The 22,471-nt window shown below is 38.7% G+C and overlaps 1 protein-coding gene across 5 annotated transcripts; it reads right to left on the bottom strand.

Annotated features, from left to right (window-relative positions):
- Nucleotides 1–1,982: 1,982 nt before the first annotated feature.
- Nucleotides 1,983–21,824, bottom strand: LOC311092070 (uncharacterized protein). 5 transcript variants are annotated; one of them, XM_084128366.1, is made up of 6 exons: nt 21,718–21,806; nt 19,702–19,902; nt 13,259–14,307; nt 12,717–12,776; nt 12,368–12,580; nt 1,983–4,376 (listed from the first exon to the last, which is right to left on the bottom strand). In XM_084128366.1, the coding sequence occupies exons 5-6, from the start codon at nt 12,423–12,425 to the stop codon at nt 2,317–2,319; spliced, it is 2,118 nt and encodes a 705-aa protein (XP_083984492.1). In that variant the 5' UTR covers nt 12,426–12,580; nt 12,717–12,776; nt 13,259–14,307; nt 19,702–19,902; nt 21,718–21,806; the 3' UTR covers nt 1,983–2,316. The 5 variants fall into 5 exon arrangements, with proteins under 5 accessions (XP_083984492.1, XP_083984493.1, XP_083984491.1 ...); XM_084128367.1 differs by adding an exon at nt 20,256–21,068 and having other exon boundaries at nt 12,368–12,776; nt 21,718–21,804; XM_084128365.1 differs by having other exon boundaries at nt 12,368–12,776.
- Nucleotides 21,825–22,471: the final 647 nt, after the last annotated feature.

Genomic DNA, 22,471 nt, shown 5'->3' with positions numbered 1-22,471 from the left:
ATAGATCTGATGGCTTTTTTTTTTTTTTTGATAGGTGATAGGGGAAGACTCATGAATATTCATTAGGGAACTCATGACAGGCTCGCCGATACTCCAACGTTCTGAGACGCCATGGTAACCCCAAACAATGAGATATCAGATCGCTGTGTGTCACCAGAGGTGGGGACATTCCGTGAGGGATTGTGATTGACCTACATGATTAATGTTATAATTTAAGTGGATTAGCGGTGAAAATCATGAACACAAATGGTTATAGGAATATAGTATAGTAGGCCTAATTGCATGGGATGCAGTTCTAATGTTGTGCTAATTGCATGGGATCACGGTCAAAATCCCCAATATAATAGCCTGGGTTTCCCCATGCTGCCTTGCTGACAGCGCGATTTTATCCACCATGGACCAGATTTTCCCCTCAAAAATGGGAACCAATCACAGAACGGGGAGCAGCAAGACGATGACGACGTCTATGCGACACACTGAAGCAATTTGTTTATATCTATGGATCCAAAATAAGTTACCTTTCAATGGAGCCTTAGATAGTGATAGCTGAATGCCATCATGTACACATAAATCTCTGACTCAACGTCTTCTTCCAAATTCGAGGCGTTTGGTCATACCTAGGATATCCAGATCCACCAAAGGAGGGAGAGCATTTTCACATTTAGCTCCAAAACTCTGGAATAGTCTTCCTGATACTGTTCGTTGCTCAGACTCGCTCTCCCAGTTTAAAACTAGATTAAAGACGCATCTCTTCAGCCAGGCATTCATATAATATTTTAATCTTACAGTTAAATCCGGTCTCTAGTTCATAAACGCCATAGGAGAACTTTTTTTCTGGTCCCTTGCCACTGTTGCCTTGGGCTTGCTCAGTTGGGGATATTTTCGGAATATTAATTTATTTTTATCAATCAATAAATTCCACTAGAAACAAACCTTGTTGTATTATTTTATTTAATACTGTGAAGCTGCTTTAATACAATTTGTATTGTGAAAAGCACTTTGTTGAGAATAAACCCAGAACATCCTGTACCGTTTCATAGTTTCAAATAATCGAGTGCCTAAACAACAAAAATGAATAACAGAGTTAAATACAGATGGAATCGTCAGTAATGAAAGTAGGGGTGCGCCGATCCGATATTCAGTATCGGTATTAGTCCGATACTGGCCAAAATCACTGAATCGGATATTGCATGAATCGCGGGAGTATAACCCAATCCGATACGACCACGTCCCTTAGTCCTAAATTGTCATACAAATGCTTAACAACACCTGAGAGACATGCCGTAAAGAGAGATGAGCAACACGCGCGGGCGCGTTTTTGGTCCCTAGAGGGTTAAGCACATTTTCGATTCACCATAAATTTTAGAGAAAATGCCAATATTTGAAATCTACACAGTTGATTTCTCGCATCAAATGTTCTCAGAAGTGAATTTAGTGATGAAAAACGACTTGCTGTATTAACCTGCCTCTCTTTCCTCGAATGCCGAAATGAATGCTGGGATATTTCTGCTGTCAAGTTCACACAAGTTACCAACCGATGCATACTTGGTAAAATGGGCGTGTCAAGAACACTTCCGGGTCTTTTAACCATTCTTGCCAAAATGCAAACTTGTGTGTTGGGACAGTACTTGGGCAGCGACTGATGACGATTCACAAGTCCACAAGAACACAAGTACAGACAAGAACGCATATTGAGAAACGGCCAGAAAGTTGCGCAGCGCTGTTGTTTTTCCGTTTTTCCATGAGCGCCACCTACTGTCAGAGACTGACACTGCATTTACTGACTTTTTTTGCATTGGTCCGAACAAACAAATCTAATGTGAATTTAGTGCCAAACATTCGTGTTAATGTGAAAATGTCCTGTCGCTCATCGTGGCTGTTGGGAAACTAACGTAGAAAAAACATGTTTCTCAGCACATAAAGATGAGTGTAATAAGGTTCTTGGTTTCGTTCGTGTAGGAAGGAAGAAGACAGGGGTCGGCTGACTGGGACACTCACTTTTATTTGCTCTTTTCGAATACAACAAACAGGTGCGCACACAGCGCCTTCACCGTGATAAACACAGCTTCTCACAAAACAATAAACTCAGCGTTCAGCTTGCTCTCAGTCCTCGTCAGAGTCCTCGTGAGGTCCCAGTCCAAACTCTCTCGTCATCTCTCTCGCTCTCCCAGGTTATATGCGGTCTCTCCACGCCAATTACTGCAATCAGACACCGGTGTTCATCATCTGCACTTGACCTACTTACTCACCGCTCGGCCCCCTCCTTTCTCTCCCGCTACAGACTTCGCGGAACCACGCCCCCCCCGCCACAATGAGCTACTGTGATCTCAGACTGAGGTGATGTGGTTTCTCCACTGCATGGATCTTCATGTGTCGTTTCAGGTCACTTTTAAAAGAGAAACTCTTTCCGCACTGATCACACGTGTGCGACTTCTCTCTGCTGTGGATCCTCTCATGTGTTTTCAGAGATGATGACTGACTGAATCTCTTGTCACAGTGTGAACACTTGTAAGGTTTTTCTCCAGTGTGGATCCTCTCATGTTTTTTCAGAGATGATGACTGACTGAATCTCTTGTCACAGTGTGAACACATGTAAGGTTTTTCTTCAGTGTGGATCATCTCATGTGTTTTCAGAGATGATGACTGACTGAATATCTTGTCACAGTGTGAACACTTGTAAGGTTTCTCTCCAGTGTGGATCCTCTCATGTGTTTTCAGATGTTCTGATTGACTGAATCTCTTGTCACAGTGTGAACACTTGTAAGGTTTTTCTCCAGTGTGGATCATCTCATGTATTTTGAGAGATGATGGATGACTGAATCTCTTGTCACAATGTGAACACTTGTAAGGTTTTTCTCCAGTGTGAATTCTCTGGTGCAGTTTTAAACCGTCCGCTGTAGTAAAAGTCTTCTCACACTCAAAGCACATGTAATATCTTACACCAGTGTGTATTTTCTCATGTGTATGTAAAGATTGCAGCAGTGTAAAACTCTTTCCACACACAGAACATGAATGCGGCTTCTCCTTCGTATGAACTGTCAGGTGTGACTTCAGCTCTGATGACCTAAGAAATGTTTTGCCGCACTGATCACATGTGAATGGCTTCTCTCTAGTGTGGATCATCATGTGACTCTTAAGATTACTTTTGCATAAGAATCTCTTTGCACACTGATCACATGTGAACGGCCTTTCTCCAGTGTGGATCCTCATGTGGCGCTCAAGACTTCGTTTGGTTGTGAAACTCTTCCCACACTGATCACACGTGTGTGGCTTCTCTCCAGTGTGGATCCTCTCATGTGATCTCAGAGGTCCTGGCTGACTGAATCTCTTGTCACAGTGTGAACACTTGTAAGGTTTTTCTCCAGTGTGGATCCTCTCGTGTTGTTTTAAATAGTTTGCTGTAGTAAAAGTCTTCTCACACTCAAAGCACATATACTCTCTCACACCAGTGTGAGTTTTCTCATGTGTATGTAAAGATTTCCGTTGTGAAAAACTCTTTCCACACACAGAACATGAATGTGGCTTCTCCTTCATATGAACTCTCAGGTGTCTCTTCAGGTCTGATGACCTAAGAAATGTTTTGCCACATTGATTACATGTGAACGGCTTCTCTCCTGTGTGGATTTTCATGTGTTCTTTAAGGTGTGCTGATTGACTGAAACTCTTCCCGCACTGATCACATGAGAACGGCTTCTCTCCAGTGTGGATCCTCATGTGAATCTCAAGACCTCGTTTGGTTGTGAAACTCTTTCCACAATGAGTGCAGGTGAAAGATTTCTTGGCTCTTTTCTTTAAAAATGTCTGTTTAGTCTTTGAGCAACTCAAGGGTTTTCCTCCAGGTTTGACATGATTTTCCTCCTTCACTTCACTCAGTTCTTCTCTCTCCTCCTTCACTTCTCTCAGTTCTTCACTCTCCTCCTTCACTTCACTCAGTTCTTCACTCTCCTCCTTCACTTCACTCAGTTCTTCTCTCTCCTCCTTCACTTCACTCAGTTCTTCACTCTCCTCCTTCACTTCACTCAGTTCTTCACTCTCCTCCTTCACTTCACTCAGTTCTTCTCTCTCCTCCTTCACTTCACTCAGTTCTTCAATCTCCTCCTTCACTTCACTCAGTTCTTCAATCTCCTTCACTTCACTCAGTTCTTCACTCTCCTCCTCCACTTCACTCAGTTCTTCACTCTCCTTCACTTCACTCAGTTCTTCTCTCTCCTCCTCCACTTCACTCAGTTCTTCTCTCTCCTCCTCCACTTCACTCAGTTCTTCACTCTCCTTCACTTCACTCAGTTCTTCACTCTCCTCCTCCACTTCACTCAGTTCTGCACTCTCCTCCTTCACTTCCATCAGTTCTTCAGTCTCCTCACTCTCTTCCATCAGGTCTGACATGAAAGAAAAAAATATGAAATGACATTGACAATGACATGAACTTGTTTGTTTCTTTTATTATTTTATGCAATCAGAAACCCTCAAACCGGTCACACTTTGTATCTCTCTGTGCAAATCCTTCCTTCCCGTTCTGCCAGAAAGCAGCTGTCATTTACTGACGGAAAGCATGACAATAACCGCAATAAAGCCGTATATTGCCGAAAAGCGCATGTTGTCTTTTTTAGGAGCAATTTGAATGGTTTTGATAGGACCCGATGACAATGCAGTGCTGAAGTGCCAACTAGTCTCTCCCTATGGAGGATCCCTTTACCACTCTACAGATAAAGCGTTGTTAGGAAAATTTATTTCGCGCATCTACCCCGAAGTGACAAAATAAAATAAAGGAAAAAATAAAGGAAAGACCAGGGCCCGTATTCATAAAGATTCTAAGAATCCACTAAGAAAACTCTTAATTTAGCTTAAAAACTTTTACGTAGGAGTCTTAGCTTAAAAGCGATTCAGGACCGATCTGAGAGCAACTGAGTAAGGAAAAGACAAAAACTTTCATCTTAGTAAGGAGGCGGGGTTGACCCCGTTGCTATGTATGACACAATCTTTTTAAAACTGTGATTGGCTGGTTGTCCAAGAAGGAAGAAAAAAAGTGATTTTAAGTATAGGGTCTATTCTAAGCCTTCACTTTGAAATTACATGCATAATTTTTCCTATTTGATCGTTCTCACACACACACACACACACACACACACACTATATATGTGTATATAAATCCTTTTTTTTTATTTACCATGCCGTTAATTTCCTATAAGGTATTTGATTGGCTTAGAATGATAAAAAAAATGTTCCACTCTTTCCAATTACACTGATTGCTGGTGTGTCTATTTAAGTGGTGGTTTGAATGTTGGTTTTAATGTATAAAACATGGAATTTTCCCAGTTGCCAAATATCGTAATGTAGTGATTACTTTCATTTCTGGTGCTATGACATTTCTGCAATGTGTTGAAGATATTAGCGTGTCTCTAAAAAGATCTGTCAGAAACATGATCCCTGCACGATCTAATCTATAGCGTCTTATTAACTCACTGTTATTCATTGTCTGCAACACATTTCTTCTCCCTCTTCGTCTTTCTGCCATTTTCTCCGCTGCTAAAGAAACTCTTAAGCCTCTTAAAAGTCCTCATCCGTGCTCCTAACAATTTTGACCTTAAGACATCTTTTAAGGGTTAAGATGCTTTCTGAATTACTTTTTTCTTTACTAGGATTTTTTCTTTAATTTTAAGAGTAAACGCTCACATTTCTAAGAATTTTCTTAGAATTTTGTCACTAGGAGCTACTCTTTGCATTAAGATTCTTTATGAATACGGGCCCAGTACTTTATTTAGGCTTGATTTGTAGGGAATTACAAATCTGCACACATACATTCAAACGCACATAACTATAGAACCAATTCTTAATGCGTATGTGAACGCCATCAGCGTTTCTCACAGGTTTGCGTTTAAAGTCTGTGTAGAGAGAATGGTGTCGTCTTAGCGGCCCCTAATTTAATAACAAATGATCGCTGCGACGGAAGCGAATCAATCAAAACTAACTTTAGCTGGAAAATAACTTAATTAAAGAACCGCTATAAAGCCAAAACAATCTTACCTTAAATTATTCGTTTATCTCTGTAAAGCTGCTTTGAAACAATCTACATTGTTAAAAGCGGTATATAAATGAGGATGACTTGACTTGTAACATGTCACCGAGGAGCTCTCAAACCAGATCAGTAGCGGTTTTTGGCACGGGCGAACCGGGCAATCGCTCGGGGTGGCATTTTTGGGGAAGTGGCGCTGCCAGCACGAGCAAAAAAAGCGAAGCGGTTTTCTATTATCTGTCATTTCACTGTGTGGGGAATTGACAAATTTGCACCCCTGCTTGCTGAGAAAATGCAGTGCACAGAAGCTGTTTGTTTGAGAAGGGGAAAGGGGAGGGGGCGCGGAGGCGGATGACAGTTCACCTCTGGGTCTCTCCCAAATGGAACGGACAAGGGGGGGGGGGGATCCATATAGTTATCAGTCACACCTCGACTTTCTTCCAAATAACGCACATTTCATTCATAATATTATAAATACAGGCCTCTATATTTCCTGCACATTTTTGTTTTTCTGAATGGTCTGAATGACTAATAAAAATAGGTAATACAAAACGATTACTTGGTCACCACCACCAAGGTGAATTGGTTTAGTCTTGACTTCTGGTTGTGACTCGTCGTGAGTAACAGTTGGTATGGGGGGGATCAGGGGAAAGGGGATCGAAGGGGGTCTCGCCCAGGGTGTAATTCAATGTAGAACCGCCACTGAGCCAGATGCTGTGGACAGGCTGGTGTTTTTATCACACACCTTGAAACGCATGTAGATCCAAAGAAACGCAGTAAAAGGAACACTCCACCGTTTTTTGAAATAGGGCTTATTCACCTTCTTTCCTACATTTAGATAGGTGGGCAAATGCATTTTTGTCTCAGTGCATGCGTTGTTTTAGTTTGACAGGGTCGGCGCTAGCTTAGCTTAGCGCAATGAATGGAATCCTTTGTTGCCAGCTAGCATGGCCTGAGTAAAAGTGATCAATTTTTTTTTTAAAAACCCACCTAATTACTTCTTGTGGCCTGCGTATTCACAACAAGTACAAATAGCGATGCAGATTAACACTGGGTGATTTCCTAGGCAGATATTGACTTGGGACTATATTAGGGGGAAGCACAGGCGAAGCACTGCTACCTGGGCGCAGAGATATCACGCAACACATGAAATGTCAACATACCGGCGTGAATAGTAGCTGGCTATTTTTCCTACAGTACATGAATGGCAATGAACATTGCTAATTTTGTGAGAGACGAAGAGAGTGACTCCTCAGACAGTCAAGAACCATACCTGAGTTTTCAGAAGATGAGCTGCGTGCTTTGGAAATAGAACGACAGGAGATTGCGATCGCTCAACAGCCTGAGGACGTGAGGATGAGAGCCAACATGAACTGGTGGTGTGAATCTGGGGGAATATGCCAATCTATCCCGACTGAAATAGTGTCTGTGCTGTGGAGAGTGGGAGATTTTTCTGCCATCGATAACCAGGCTCAGCGCGTCAGATCAAGATGAGCGAGCCGGCAGTTGTGTCACAGCTGCGAGGATTTCACGGTGTTGATCCATCCTGCAGTAACTTTTACTCTATTTTTTTTCCCGGTGTGATAAAGTGAACTGGAAAAAAAGCCCCACGCGAATGGACCAAATGGACAACTGTCCACAGAGTAAGTGATTATTTTAAACATGACGCATGTATAGATCGAAAAGTAAATGTGGATCGGAGCAGGCTTCACTCAATGTGTACACTTGCACACTGAAGAAGGCACGCGCCGAAACAAGTAAATGTGGATCGGAGCAGGCTTCACTCAATGTGTACACTTGCACAATGAAGAAGGCACGCGCCGAAACGCGTCTGTGCAAATAAAAATAAACATATTTTTAAGCATAGTGCGGCCTCTCTGCCACTTCATGTATTATAATTATCTAGACCAGCACGCTTAAAATTGACCAGTATTGCATGTATAGATCTACCCATATTATACCTGTATTCACATTCACATATTATACCACATATTCACATTTCATGTGTTGCGTGATATCTCTGCGCCCAAGTAGCAGTGCTTCACCCTAATATAGTCCCAAGACAATATCTGCCTAGGAAATCGCCTAGTGTTAATCTGCATCGCTATTTGTACTTGTTGTGAATACGCAGGCCACAAGAAGTAATTAGGTGTTTTTTTTTTTTTTAGATCACTTTTACTCAGGCCATGCTAGCTGGCAACAAAGGATTCCATTCATTATGCTAAGCTAAGCTAGCGCCGACCCTGTCAAACTAAAACAACGCATGCACTGAGACAAAAATGCATTTGCCCACCTATCTAAATATAGGAAAGAAGGTGAATAAGCCCTATTTCAAAAAACGGTGGAGTGTTCCTTTAATGGCAAAAAATGTTCAAGCTGCTGAAAGCCTGTTTCCTTCGTTCTAGTGACTTTTATATTATAAAGGCTATTTTACCTTTTAGTCTTTAAATTGTGGACTTTGTTTACAGTACAATCATTTGTTTAGATTAGGGCCGCAACGATGCGTCGGCGTCATCGATTATGCCGACCATGAAAATACGTCAACACACATGAAATGCGTCGACGCGTCATTCATTATTTACATTTAAATATCGAGTAATGGCAGCTTCTGCTCCTGCTCATGGTAAAAATTAGGGCTGCACGATTTGGGGAAAATGTCATAATGCGATATGCGATATAATAAACAAATGGTTACATGAGTAAACTTGCTTGGTTCTCAAGGAAAATAAATGCACACACATATAAGTGATAATCTGCCTAAAGAAAAAAGTTCTTTAGTCAAGAGCAGTGAGTGTTTTTCTCTGTTCCCTTTGTTCTTTGATCAACTTTAGCGACAGATATAATTAGTGGCTACTGTGTACTGTCCCTTTAAGACCAGCCGCTGCTGTCAGAGACGCGGATCTCACACGCGCCTCAAGAGTCACGACTCTTCACGTTCATCATAAGACTGCTCTTATGTTATGAAGATACTCAACAAAAAGACATTTTGGCATAATTGTGTGTGTTATTGTTCGTTCAAGCTCGAAAGAGAACTGTATTCTGGCATGCTGTTTTGTGCGCACGCACGATTAGGGCTGGGTACCGAACGTCGATACTTTAATGGTATCGAAAAAAATACTTCGATCCTATGAGTATCGAAAAATTCTTTATCTTTTGGTGCCAAATTTTGGTTCCAAAAGCATCTAAGCTTATCTGTCCTCTCTGTATATTGACAAAGAGCAGAGCTCCGACCCACACACACGGAGAGGTGCGGATGGATCAAACTGTTTGCAGTTTTGTTGAAGTCACAGAGAGTCACGGTTGGTCTCAAAAGTGTGGTCACAGTTTTACTTTAAACAGGAATACTTTAAACTACGGCCGAACAGAAAGGTGCTTTGTTTATTATGCAAACTATGCCCCATTCGGCGACAATCAAATATAGGCTCAAAATGCCCAATATAGGCTATCACACCAGAAATCATGTAATTGTAGCAAACCATGAATAATTATTATATTATGGTAGTCTTTTCTCTGTTTTGCATCATCATCATCATTATTATTATAATTTATTTATTTTTGGCTCTTCAGTGTATAGGCTACTTAGCCTGAATTAGCACTGTTCATAGAGGTACGGTAGGCAACACCATTAGGATCATGCAACACAAAATAAATGTGACGAGAAACATGTCTCGTCTTCATGCTCTATATTGACTATGGTTTCAATAATAAACATACATTTGCATAAAACATCTATATTTATCCATGCCCACGTTGATTAGAGTATTACAAACTTGAAAAGTACTAATTTAAGGTATATTTAGAACAAATAAAAAATTGTGTGATTAAATGTGATTAATCACGAGTTAACTCACGACAATCATGCGATTAATCGATTAAAAATTTTAATCGATTGACAGCCCTAATATTAATCTGAAATGTAGCAATTTTTCCATTCATTCAGGTACAATTACCAAACATATCTCAAGGTCTTTTGTACAAGTACAAATTTGTCTAGGGCTGAACGATTTTGTAAAATAATCTAATTGCGATTAGTTTTACCAATATTGCGATTGCGATTTAATATGCGATTAATTTTTAAGCTCTTTATCTTTTCTATTATTTCAACAAAAACAAGCAATACATCATTGTAAAATAGGATGGGAATCTTTAGGCACCTCATGAGTCGATCAAATTTTTTTCTTATTAATAATCTTATTAATAAAACTTAAAATATTTATAATTATAAGTACTTTTAAAAAGAAATACACATTAAAAAACTAAATGTTCATCTCTTTTGAAATATAAGATGTGGTTTGTCCTGTCTGTTAAAATAACTGACTGCGTTTACATAAATTTCACGTCATAAAAGCATTTTGAGATGCAAGTACATTTAACCACGTAGACGGAGTCGCTCACAGCCGTATGCTCAAGTGCTCTTCGCAAGCGCGTGTGACTATTTGAAACTGAATACAGCTTCTGTCGGTGATTTTCATATTTTTAATATATAAGCCAACTGCATTCCAAAAGACATAATGATGCCTTCGTAGAGCATGTGTAAGGAAAATACCGGCGCCGGCGGGCGAGACTACAAGAGTAACATCAAGCAAAGCACGCGTGACGCGTATCTTATAGCGCATCTTGTGCAATGCAGCCCGCGAATGTCCTTGTAATTCGCTTCAACTTCTCCGAACTTTATGAAAGATTATTTTTCGGAAGGTGCGAGTGGTGTCGTGTGTGCGTGTGTGTGTGTGAGACAGAGGAATTAGAAGCAAGCAGAAATTATGGTTGTTTATAAAGCACACGCAGCGTAATCACGTATCTGTGTTTAAAACTAAGCTCAGACTCTATTCTGAAATTATCTGAATAGATACAAAATTGTTGGAGAGAATCTATAACACAATATCACATAAATTAAACACAAACTGTTCTTTCCTGTAGCCTATGCCAGGTCTATAATAGCGTGCCAAGTTGATTCTTCGTCCGTAGTGCAGACTGCTTTACTTTCGCGTGTCACGTGACCAAAGTTTAATCGCAGCTTTCGCGGTTAGAAAATCGCGTTTCATCATATCGCGATATTATCGCAAATGCAATTAATCGTTCAGCCCTAAATTTGTCAAGTGTTCAATAAATGTTTTTGTTGAGAAATCTTGTCTATCTTAAGTAATTATTTGTGCTACATTTTATCATTCAAATAGAGGTTAAAAACAAGCACATAATCGGCCAAATATCGGCCAAAATCAATCGGCAGCATTAATCGGCCATCGACCTTTCAAAAGATCGGCATCGGCCTAAAAAAAACAAAACAAATCAGTCGACCTCTAATGTCACCTACAACCTAAATTAAGCTTAGTGCTTTATTGTACTAATTACTTTTGATATACAAGTTGCACCTGACTATAAGTCACAGGACCAGCCAAACTATGAAAAAAAGTGTGACTTATAGTCCGGAAAATACGGTAAGAAAATCATACTCCCACTACGGTAATTAATAACAGACTATAGTAAACACATTTCCTAAATAGGCCTGTGACTGTATCTTACATTTTATGAAATAGTACCATTAGTTAAAAATAAAGTTTAAAATGCTTCCTGTTCACATATTTCATAATAAAATGACAAATACCCTTTCCGAAATAAATTTGTTGTCATCATTCATATATTTAATGTTAAAATAATATACAGATGCTACTAAAATACAGCTGATATATTTTTGTACTTATTATTTATTGGAAAGTTTATCAATGGATAAATCAGCTAATCCCAAAAATAATCATTAGATTAATCGGAAAAATAATCGTTAGATTAGTCGACTAATCGAAGAAATAATCAATAGATTAATCGACAACAAAAATAATCGTTAGATGCAGCCCTAGTTTACATACATATTTTTTTCCTGAGTGCAATATTTTACAAATCTGATTATCGTTATCGGCAAAATCCCCAAAAATATTGAGATAACATTTTTTTGTCAATATCGCACACCCCTACGTTGATCGCATTCATCAACCCTGTTACCAAGGTTATTATAAGAAGAAGAATCTCTATAATTATGAATAACTTGTATGATATTTGACAAATACAACTTCATCAGTAACTTAGTGTTTACTGATTATTCCTAAAAAAATAACAATTTAGTAAACTAAATTGAAAATGACTAAAATTATGGTAACATTGTTGCAAATTGGGAACCAGATATAAAATGCATGTAAAATAAAAGTTAAAATATTATTTAGCTTGATCTGATGTTGACAATCAAAACATCAATCACTAATGACAGTTATTTTCATCAACTTCTAACATGAATGTTGATGAAGTGCTTGAATGTTTCTAACATGAATGTTCTTCAGCATCATGAATGAATGAAGAATAAACACCAACCTCTTTGTTCTTCAGGATCTTCAGTGTGTTTCATTCTGCAGGGTTCTGGATCACTCATGTTCTCTCTGTCCTCTTTAATAAACTCAGTCTTTGCAGATTTCAGCTCTTCCTGATGCTCTGATGCTCGTCTTCACTTGTAGCTGATGGGAATTTACAGCATTTATTGGAGAATTGATGTGGGAGGAGCATCACTGATGATGAATTTCAGGAGATCTAATAAATGAGGTGAAAACAGGAACTATTGTCATGAAATAAAGAGTGTTTTCAGCAGATCTGTTAATATTGATGAGCCTCAGACTATCAACACTCATTCAACAAGCCATTCAGGATCATCAGCAGATCATCTCACTTTATTCTGAGTGTTTGCCGTTAGAAACACATTATTTGAGTCAGGATACATGACAAAAGCCTGTAAGAAAAATACAGAAATCTAAATATAGTTAGATTTTATGACAATCACTAAGTACTTAAATCATTAAAATATTACATTTATGTGCGCTGAAACTGAAAATGATCATAAAATGTTTAAAAATTAAGGAGCATCACAAAGCACTATTGTTCCAATAGTAAAACGCTATTCATTTATTAATATTAACATTTAAAGGGGGGGTGAAACACTCATTTTCACTCAATCTCCTGTTAATCTTGAGTACCTATAGAGTAGTATTGCATCCTTCATATCTCCACAAAGTCTTTAGTTTTATTATATTTATAAAAGACAGATAGGCTGTACCAAGTTTTTTTGGAGATATTAAGGATGCAATACTACTCTATAGGTACTCAAGATTAACAGGAGATTGAGTGAAAATGAGCATTTCACCCCCCCCCCCCCCCCCCCCATTTAAAGACAAAAGGTGAAAGTCTCCCCTACAGCTAATCCAATCCACTAACTATTCATCGTCTAGGGCTGGGGCTTGGCCCATTAAAGACAAAAGGTGCGTCTGGGGCTATGGGCACGAGCCATTAAAGACATAAGGTGAAGATCTCAGACTGAGGTGATGTGGTTTCTCCACTCCATGGATCTTCATGTGTAGCTTCAGGTGACTTTTAAAAGATAAACTCTTTCCACACTGATCACACGTGTGACTTCTCTCTGCTGTGGATCCTCTCATGTGTTTTCAGAGATGATGGCTGACTGAATCTCTTGTCACAGTGTGAACACTTGTAAGGTTTCTCTCCAGTGTGGATCCTCTCATGTGATTTCATATCTCCTGACTGATTGAATCTCTTGTCACAGTGTGAACACTTGTAAGGTTTTTCTCCAGTGTGATTTCTCTGGTGCAGTTTCAAACAGTTCGCTGTTATAAAAGTCTTCTCGCACTCAAAGCACATGTACTCTCTCACACCAGTGTGAGTTTTCTCATGTGTATGTAAATGTTTCAGCAGTGAAAAACTCTTTCCACACACAGAACATGAATGCGGCTTCTCCTTCGTATGAACTGTCAGGTGTCTCTTCAGGTCTGATGACCCAAGAAATGTTTTGCCGCATTGATCACATGAGAACGGCTTCTCTCCAGTGTGGATCCTCATGTGACTCTTAAGATTACTTTTGCATAAGAATCTCTTTTCACACTGATCACATGTGAACGGCTTCTCTCCAGTGTGGATCCTCATGTGACGCTCAAGACTTTGTTTAGTTGTGAAGCTCTTCCCACACTGAGTGCAGGTGAAAGTTTTCTTGGCTCTTCTTTTCTTTAAAAATGTATTCAAAGGTTTTCCTTCAGGTTGCACATGATGTTCCTCCTCCACTTCACTCAGTTCTTCACTCTCCTCCTTCACTTCACTCAGTTCTTCTCTCTCCTCCTTCACTTCTCTCAGTTCTTCTCTCTCCTCCTCCACTTCACTCAGTTCTTCTCTCTCCTCCTTCACTTCACTCAGTTCTTCACTCTCCTCCTTCACTTCTCTCAGTTCTTCACTCTCCTCACTCTTTTCCATCAGGTCTGGCGTGAAAGAAAAAATATTAAATTTCATTTCATTCATTACCACTTCATTCGCCATGAACTTGTTTGTTTATTTTATTATTTTATGCAATCAGAAACACTCAAACCAGTTGTGCTTTGTATCGTATCTTTGTATTGCTTTTGCAACGTACGAAGAATGGGCCCCTGCGCACATATATTCAAACGCACATAACTATAGAACCAATACTTAATGCGCATGTGAACGCCATCAGCGTTTCTCACAGGTTTGCATTAAAGTCTGTGTAGAGAGAATGGTGTCGTCTTAGCGGCCCCTAATTTAATAACAAATGATCGTTGCGACGGAAGCGAATAAATCAAAACTAACTTTAGCTGGAAAATAACTTTATTAAAGAACCGCTATAAAGCCAAAACAATCTCTGTTACCTTAAATTATACGTTTATCTCGGTAAAGCTGCTTTGAAACCAGATGCTGTGGACAGGCTGGTGTTTTTATCACACACCTTGAAACACATGTAGATCCAAAGAAACGCAGTTAATGGCAAAAAATGTTCAAGCTGCTGAAAGCCTGTTTCCTCTGTTCAAGTGACTTTAATATTATAAAGTCTATTTTACCTTTTAGTCTTTAAATCATAGACTTTGTTTACAGTAGAATTATTTGTTTACATTAGGGCCGCAACAACGCGTCGCTGTAATCGATTACGTGGACTATGAAAATACGTCAACACACATGAAATGCGTCGACACGTCATTCATTAGTACGTTTAAATATTGAGTAATGGCAGCTTCTGCTCCCGCTCATGCTGAAAATGACAGACCACGATCATCCAAAGTATGGGAATACTTTAAACTACGGCCGAACAGAAAGGTGCTTTGTTTACTATGCAAACTATGCCCCATTCGGCGACAATAAAATGGACTTTGATTTATAACTTCAACTTAAATCTGCCAACGAAGCTTTCAGTGCATTTGCCAGTTTTTAAAAGTTGTGTATGCACATGTAGACTAGAGACCTGCACTCCCGTGGGACCCAACGCAACAGAGTGCGGCGCAGGAACATAGATCTGATGGCTTTTTTTTTTTTTTTGATAGGTGATAGGGGAAGACTCATGAATATTCATTAGGGAACTCATGACAGGCTCGCCGATACTCCAACGTTCTGAGACGCCATGGTAACCCCAAACAATGAGATATCAGATCGCTGTGTGTCACCAGAGGTGGGGACATTCCGTGAGGGATTGTGATTGACCTACATGATTAATGTTATAATTTAAGTGGATTAGCGGTGAAAATCATGAACACAAATGGTTATAGGAATATAGTATAGTAGGCCTAATTGCATGGGATGCAGTTCTAATGTTGTGCTAATTGCATGGGATCACGGTCAAAATCCCCAATATAATAGCCTGGGTTTCCCCATGCTGCCTTGCTGACAGCGCGATTTTATCCACCATGGACCAGATTTTCCCCTCAAAAATGGGAACCAATCACAGAACGGGGAGCAGCAAGACGATGACGACGTCTATGCGACACACTGAAGCAATTTGTTTATATCTATGGATCCAAAATAAGTTACCTTTCAATGGAGCCTTAGATAGTGATAGCTGAATGCCATCATGTACACATAAATCTCTGACTCAACGTCTTCTTCCAAATTCGAGGCGTTTGGTCATACCTAGGATATCCAGATCCACCAAAGGAGGGAGAGCATTTTCACATTTAGCTCCAAAACTCTGGAATAGTCTTCCTGATACTGTTCGTTGCTCAGACTCGCTCTCCCAGTTTAAAACTAGATTAAAGACGCATCTCTTCAGCCAGGCATTCATATAATATTTTAATCTTACAGTTAAATCCGGTCTCTAGTTCATAAACGCCATAGGAGAACTTTTTTTCTGGTCCCTTGCCACTGTTGCCTTGGGCTTGCTCAGTTGGGGATATTTTCGGAATATTAATTTATTTTTATCAATCAATAAATTCCACTAGAAACAAACCTTGTTGTATTATTTTATTTAATACTGTGAAGCTGCTTTAATACAATTTGTATTGTGAAAAGCACTTTGTTGAGAATAAACCCAGAACATCCTGTACCGTTTCATAGTTTCAAATAATCGAGTGCCTAAACAACAAAAATGAATAACAGAGTTAAATACAGATGGAATCGTCAGTAATGAAAGTAGGGGTGCGCCGATCCGATATTCAGTATCGGTATTAGTCCGATACTGGCCAAAATCACTGAATCGGATATTGCATGAATCGCGGGAGTATAACCCAATCCGATACGACCACGTCCCTTAGTCCTAAATTGTCATACAAATGCTTAACAACACCTGAGAGACATGCCGTAAAGAGAGATGAGCAACACGCGTCACGCAGGGTTGCCAGATTTTCACATACAAATCCCGTCCAATTGCTTCTTAAAAATAGCCAATCGCGTTTCGGGGTGGGAGAGACCGCGGACTTGGCAACACTGGCATCACGTGAACGGTAGCTAGAGGTGAGTGAGGTAAGCCCTCTCAGCAATTAAGTTATCATGTCAGCTGTGTGGAGTTATTTCAAATAAGACGCAATACGTTCATAATTAATAAACTACAGAACAGCGCGAGCAGGAAGCGGCGCGCCTCACGCGGGCACGGCTTATGCTCCGAGAACGGATTACTGCACTAGTGATATAAAACGCATCTTCCCCATGAACAACACAAAGAACACTCGCACGTGACACACACACAGGTCTGTTAACTTAAGCAATACTTTTAATAAGGTAGTCTAATATTTTTCTGACTAACAAATTACTGACACAGTAAAGGGTAGATTTAAATAAATAAAAACGAAATTTAAATAAAGAAAAAAACGAAATTTAAATAACGAAAAACAAAATTTAAATAAAGAAATTAAATTTAAATAAAGAAAAAAGAAATTTAAAGAAAAAAACGAAATTTAAATAAAGAAAAACAAATATTAAATAAAGAAAAACGAAATTTAAATAAAGAAGAAACGAAATTTAAATAAAGATAAACAAAATTTAATTAAAGAAAAAAACGAATTTAAATAAAGAAAAACGAAATTAAGTTAAATTAAAAACGAGATTAATTTAGAATGATAATAAGGGGTAAAAAGCTTAATACATTTTATTTCTATTACACTATTTTCCACAATGTCAAAGCAACGCAGCCTAACCCAAAATACAAGCTCGCAGGCATGCACTTCTGTCCTTACAAACTCCGCTGTTCTGCACTCTAGCCAGAGAATACTCCCGTTGCAGGAACACTTTAGTAGGCCAACTGGCCAAGAAGCATCAAATAACGAGGTTGGGTTCCTTCAACTGTACATCCTATTAAAAATGGCTAGGCTTTATAAGATAGTTGTAAAAAAAAGAGTTCTCGGAGCATATAAGCCCTGCCCGCGTGAGGCGCGCCGTCTCCCACTCGCGCTGTTCTGTAGTTTATTAAAAGTTTATTCATTCTGAACGTGTCTCGTCTAGTGTGTCTATCTATATTTCGTCAGATTTTATAGTGTTGAACATATTCAAGCGCGAATGAGAACCATTTCGAGGGGGATGCCATGTACAAAAAAACAAAAAAAAACACGAATATTCGAATGTCAAATTCTCAAATTGAATACCAACCCATCGAACGAATATTCAAATATTCGAATAGTCGGGTACAGCTGTTTGAGCATGATGCTTTTTAGATGGCTAGGTTAAGCACAGTGCATCCTCCTGACAAATGTGTTATTAGCTTAATTAAGAAAAAAATATATGGTATGGTATCGGTATCGACAGATACTCAATTGTGTGGTATCAGTATCGGACATGAAAAAGTGGTATCGAGCCACCCCTAAATGAAAGGACTGAAATTGCAAACCAATTTAATAGAGTCTTTATCCAATCAGCTGAGGAATTGGCTGACAGTTTTCAACCAGTACAATTAAAATACTTCCTGAGAGACCAAACAACATCTTTTTGTATAAAAGAGGTGGACCAGAGTGAAACTACTGAAGATTTTAGACAGTTACGGCAATCTAAGGCCAAGGATAACTTTGGCTTGGATACAGCTTTTATAAAAAAAAAAGCACAGTTCTCTCCTCTTAATGCCAGTTACACATGTAGTAAATGTATCCATAAGAGCAAAGGAATTCCCTCAGCAATAGAAAACGCTATTATAACTCCAGTCTTTAAGTCTGGAGCATCTGACCAGGTCTTGAATTATAGAGCGATTTCAATTTTACCTGCACTCTCAAAAGATCTTGAAAAAACAGTTGCCAAACAACTTGTTGATTATCTTGAAAGTAATCATCTTCTACACGCCAAACAATTTGGGTTTAGACCACGGTACTCAACAGAGTTGGCAAACTGTTACCTCACTGAAATGATAAAACAGTCATTAGATGAAGGTAATGTAGTGGGAGCAGTATTTCTGGACTTGAAAAAAGCCTTTGATACTGTGAACCATGAAATTCTTTTAAATAAATTAGAAAATTGTAACTTGTCACATGATGCAATAACTTGGTTTAGATCATATCTAGAATGATCAGCAGTGCGTTAAAATAAATTCCACCCAGTCATCGATTCAAACTTGTCGAATCGGAATTCCACAAGGTTCAATTTTAGGCCCTTTACTTTTTTAGTTTATATATAAATAATCTTCCAGACAGTTGCAAAAGGGTTAAATGCCAAATGTATGCAGATGACACAATTACATATGTCTCAGCAAAAAACCCCTCAGATTGCAGCTGAGATGCTTTCAAAAGAACTGGATGGTGTATCACAGTGGCTCCGAAATAATCATCTGACCCTGAACTATGATAAGACCGTCTCTATGTGCTTTTCAATAAAAAGAAAGGTCAATGAAAATTTTAGAATAAAGATTGATGAGGAGGAGATAGATGAGGTACATGAATTAAAATTTCTAGGGGTTACTTTAGATTCTCATCTTAAGTTTGATAGTCATGTAAAGAGACTGTGCAGAACTGTCAAGACAAATTTGAACTGCTTCCGATTAATAAGACAATATATACCCATTAAGGCAGCACAGCAGTTTATGCATTCTATGATATTTTCTCATCTATCATATTACATTACTGTTTGTGGACAGGCCAATCAAACAACAATTACAGCCGTTAGGTCATTATATAAACATGCATTAAAAGTAATGGACCAGAAACCTGTAAGATGGCACCATTGCCTAATTCAAAGGAAGCATAATGTTTTGACAATTTTGTAAATTATTCATTTCTAAAACTAATTTTTAAGTGTGTGAACAACCTTGCACCAGAAATATTCTGTCAACTAGTATTGAAACAAAAGAGCGGAATAAGAACTAGAGGCACAATAAGTGGAAACTGTATAGCCGCAAAATATGAATGTTTCTAACATGAATGTTCTTCGGCATCATGAATGAATGAAGAATAAACACCAACCTCTTTGTTCTTCAGGATCTTCAGTGTGTTTCATTCTGCAGGGTTCTGGATCACTCATGTTCTCTCTGTCTTCTTTAATAAACTCAGTCTTTGCAGATTTCAGCTCTTCCTGATGCTCTGATGCTCGTCTTCACTTGTTTTCCAGCATTTATTGGAGAATTGCAGTGGGATGAGCTTCACTGATGATGAATTTCAGGAGATCTAATAAATGAGGTGAAAACAGGAACTATTGTCATGAAATAAAGAGTGTTTTCAGCAGATCTGTTAATATTGATGAGCCTCAGACTATCTACACTCATTCAACAAGCCATTCAGGATCATCAGCAGATCATCTCACTTTATTCTGAGTGTGACGGATGTTAATATTCATGAGTGAATATTCACTGAATACATGTATTTCACCAATATTCCTTCCTGTCAATTTTAGTTTATTTACTTTATATTACTGTGTCCAAGAAAAGGCTATAATTTGGTTTTTGACATCATTAGTATTCATTTGGTTAAAGAGTTTTGCGGGGTTTTTTTGTTGACGTCGTGACGTCATTGCCGCTCACCTCGTGCTGCGTCCTCAGTCTGTTTGAGCGCGCTGAGGAGAGGTAAGCAATTAGAGGTGCTCCTCTTATATAGGAGTATAAAAGTTATCCTAAATGTGATTAAGTTTATAATATGCTGTAATATTATTGTTAAGACTGTTATAAGTGTTGTAGGAAGTGTTTTATGAATGGATGGATAGGATTTGATAGTTTTATTACTGAGAACAGCAATTTGAGTATGTGTGTGCGTAAATAGAACGTGGTGATTGAGTATGTGTGTGCGTCAATAGAACGCGGTGAATTTTACTGATTCATTTACTGGTATTTGATTTGTGCAGGTGATTGAATCACAGAATGAACACATTGTTGCTGTATTTTGTTTAATCCATCCAGGTATGTTTTATTTCTGTTAAATTTCCTAATGTATTCATTTTGTATCAGTTTGTTTCTTTACTAATTTGTGATTGACTTAAAAATAGCTGCAGGAGAATGTAATGTATGTTTGGTATAAATGCTTGTGACAATTAATTTTGCCATCGTATGTAACATGTTTCACACACAGTATTTTTGATGTCATTATGATTGTGATGTGTGCTCAGTCTGTTTGAGCGCGCTGAGGAGAGGTGATTGAATCACAGAATGAACACATTGTTGCTGTATTTTGTTTAATCCATCCAGACTCCTTTGAGCATGCTGAGGAGAGTACCATCTACTTCCTCAATGAAAATAAATTCTCCATGAGCAGCAGTTCCAGTGTCCGGTGTCTTCTCTGAATAAACCAACACAACGCAGATCATAACAGTGGGCAGATTTAGGCCGGTTACATGAGTGATGCTGTTAGAAACACATTATTTGAGTCAGGATACATGATAAAAGCCTGGAAAACTGCTCTACAGATAAATAATTACAGAAGCATAATATGTACATTTGAATCTAAATATAGTTAGATTTTATGACAATCACTAAGTACTTAAATCATTAAAATATTACATTTATGTAAACTGAAACTGACAATGATCATAAAATGTTTAAAAATAAAGAGCATCACAAAGCAATATTGTTCCAAAAGTAAAGCGCTATTCATTTATTAATATTAACATTTAAGAGTTGATTTAAATGTCTGACGTTGCTCATTATAGGCTCAACGTAACTTTTCAGTATAAAACTTGAGATCGTTTCCCATCAATTCCCCTCACAAACCTTAACTCTTGACATTCAGTAACAGTTCTCACTCCAAACATCGAGACAATCACACAAACGAACTCAACATCGCTCAGGTCTGAATGAACTCAACATATTCTCCTCATGCTCGCTGCTGCTGCACTAAATGTTTATTTCAGAAGGAAGACGCCAGAAAAGACGCACAAGTATCTCTGTGATCGATGAAAACAATACAGAAATGAGCCTGTCGCTTAATCAAACTGTATAAAGTGTGTGTGATGGTTGTGTAAATATGAGAAATACCGTGAACTGCTCTCCTCACCTCAGAAGACTCGTCGCTGAAACTCTCAATGAGGGAAACAATGTTGCCAACTATTTTCAATGGGAAAGTAGCGAACGCATTCTTCTTCTTCTTCTTCATTGAATTCTATTGGCAGCTTGCAATCTTTGTGCATTACCGCCATCTACAGGATTGAGGTGTAATCACATTGGGAAGTCATAAATAAATGTGCATATATATATATATATATATAAAAAAAAAAAAAATAAAAAAAAAGATCAGAGCCCAAGCTTCAGCTAGCGCTGCGTGTTCAGCTCCTCCAGGTTCAACCTCAGCTCAAACCTCCAGAAAAAATAAATACATAAACTAAAGTCTTCTTGCTAATTGTGTTTCTTTTAGAAACTCCATCACTGCTTTGGTTGTAGACTGTGTTCCAGGTAGACTCAACAAGTTGCTCAAAGTAACAGAGTTATTTGTTACCCTCTTAAATACTTCTCTCTCTTCAGAGTACTGCCTACATGTCAGAAGTACATGCTTCACGGTTTCTGTTTCCGTACAATATGGGCACATTCCTGTCTCATGTTTCCCTATTGTGTGTAAGCCACTGTTCAGTCCTGTATGTCCTAACCTTAGCCTGGTGAACCAGGTTTCCTCCTGTCGTGAAAGTGAGCTGATCATTTTAACTGTTATATTCTGAGTGGAACCTGTACTTCTACTTGTTCTGCTTTAAGTGCTTCTTTTGCCAACTCGTCTGGTTTTCCCAAACCTGTGTGCGCTGGATCCCAAGTGAACTGTA

This window comes from Abramis brama, assembly GCF_963993115.1.
Source record: "Abramis brama genome assembly, chromosome: 1".
In the NCBI taxonomy this organism is placed as follows: Eukaryota; Metazoa; Chordata; class Actinopteri; order Cypriniformes; family Leuciscidae; genus Abramis; species Abramis brama.
The sequence above is the reverse complement of the archived record's forward strand: the minus strand, read 5'-3'. Positions and strand labels throughout refer to the sequence as shown.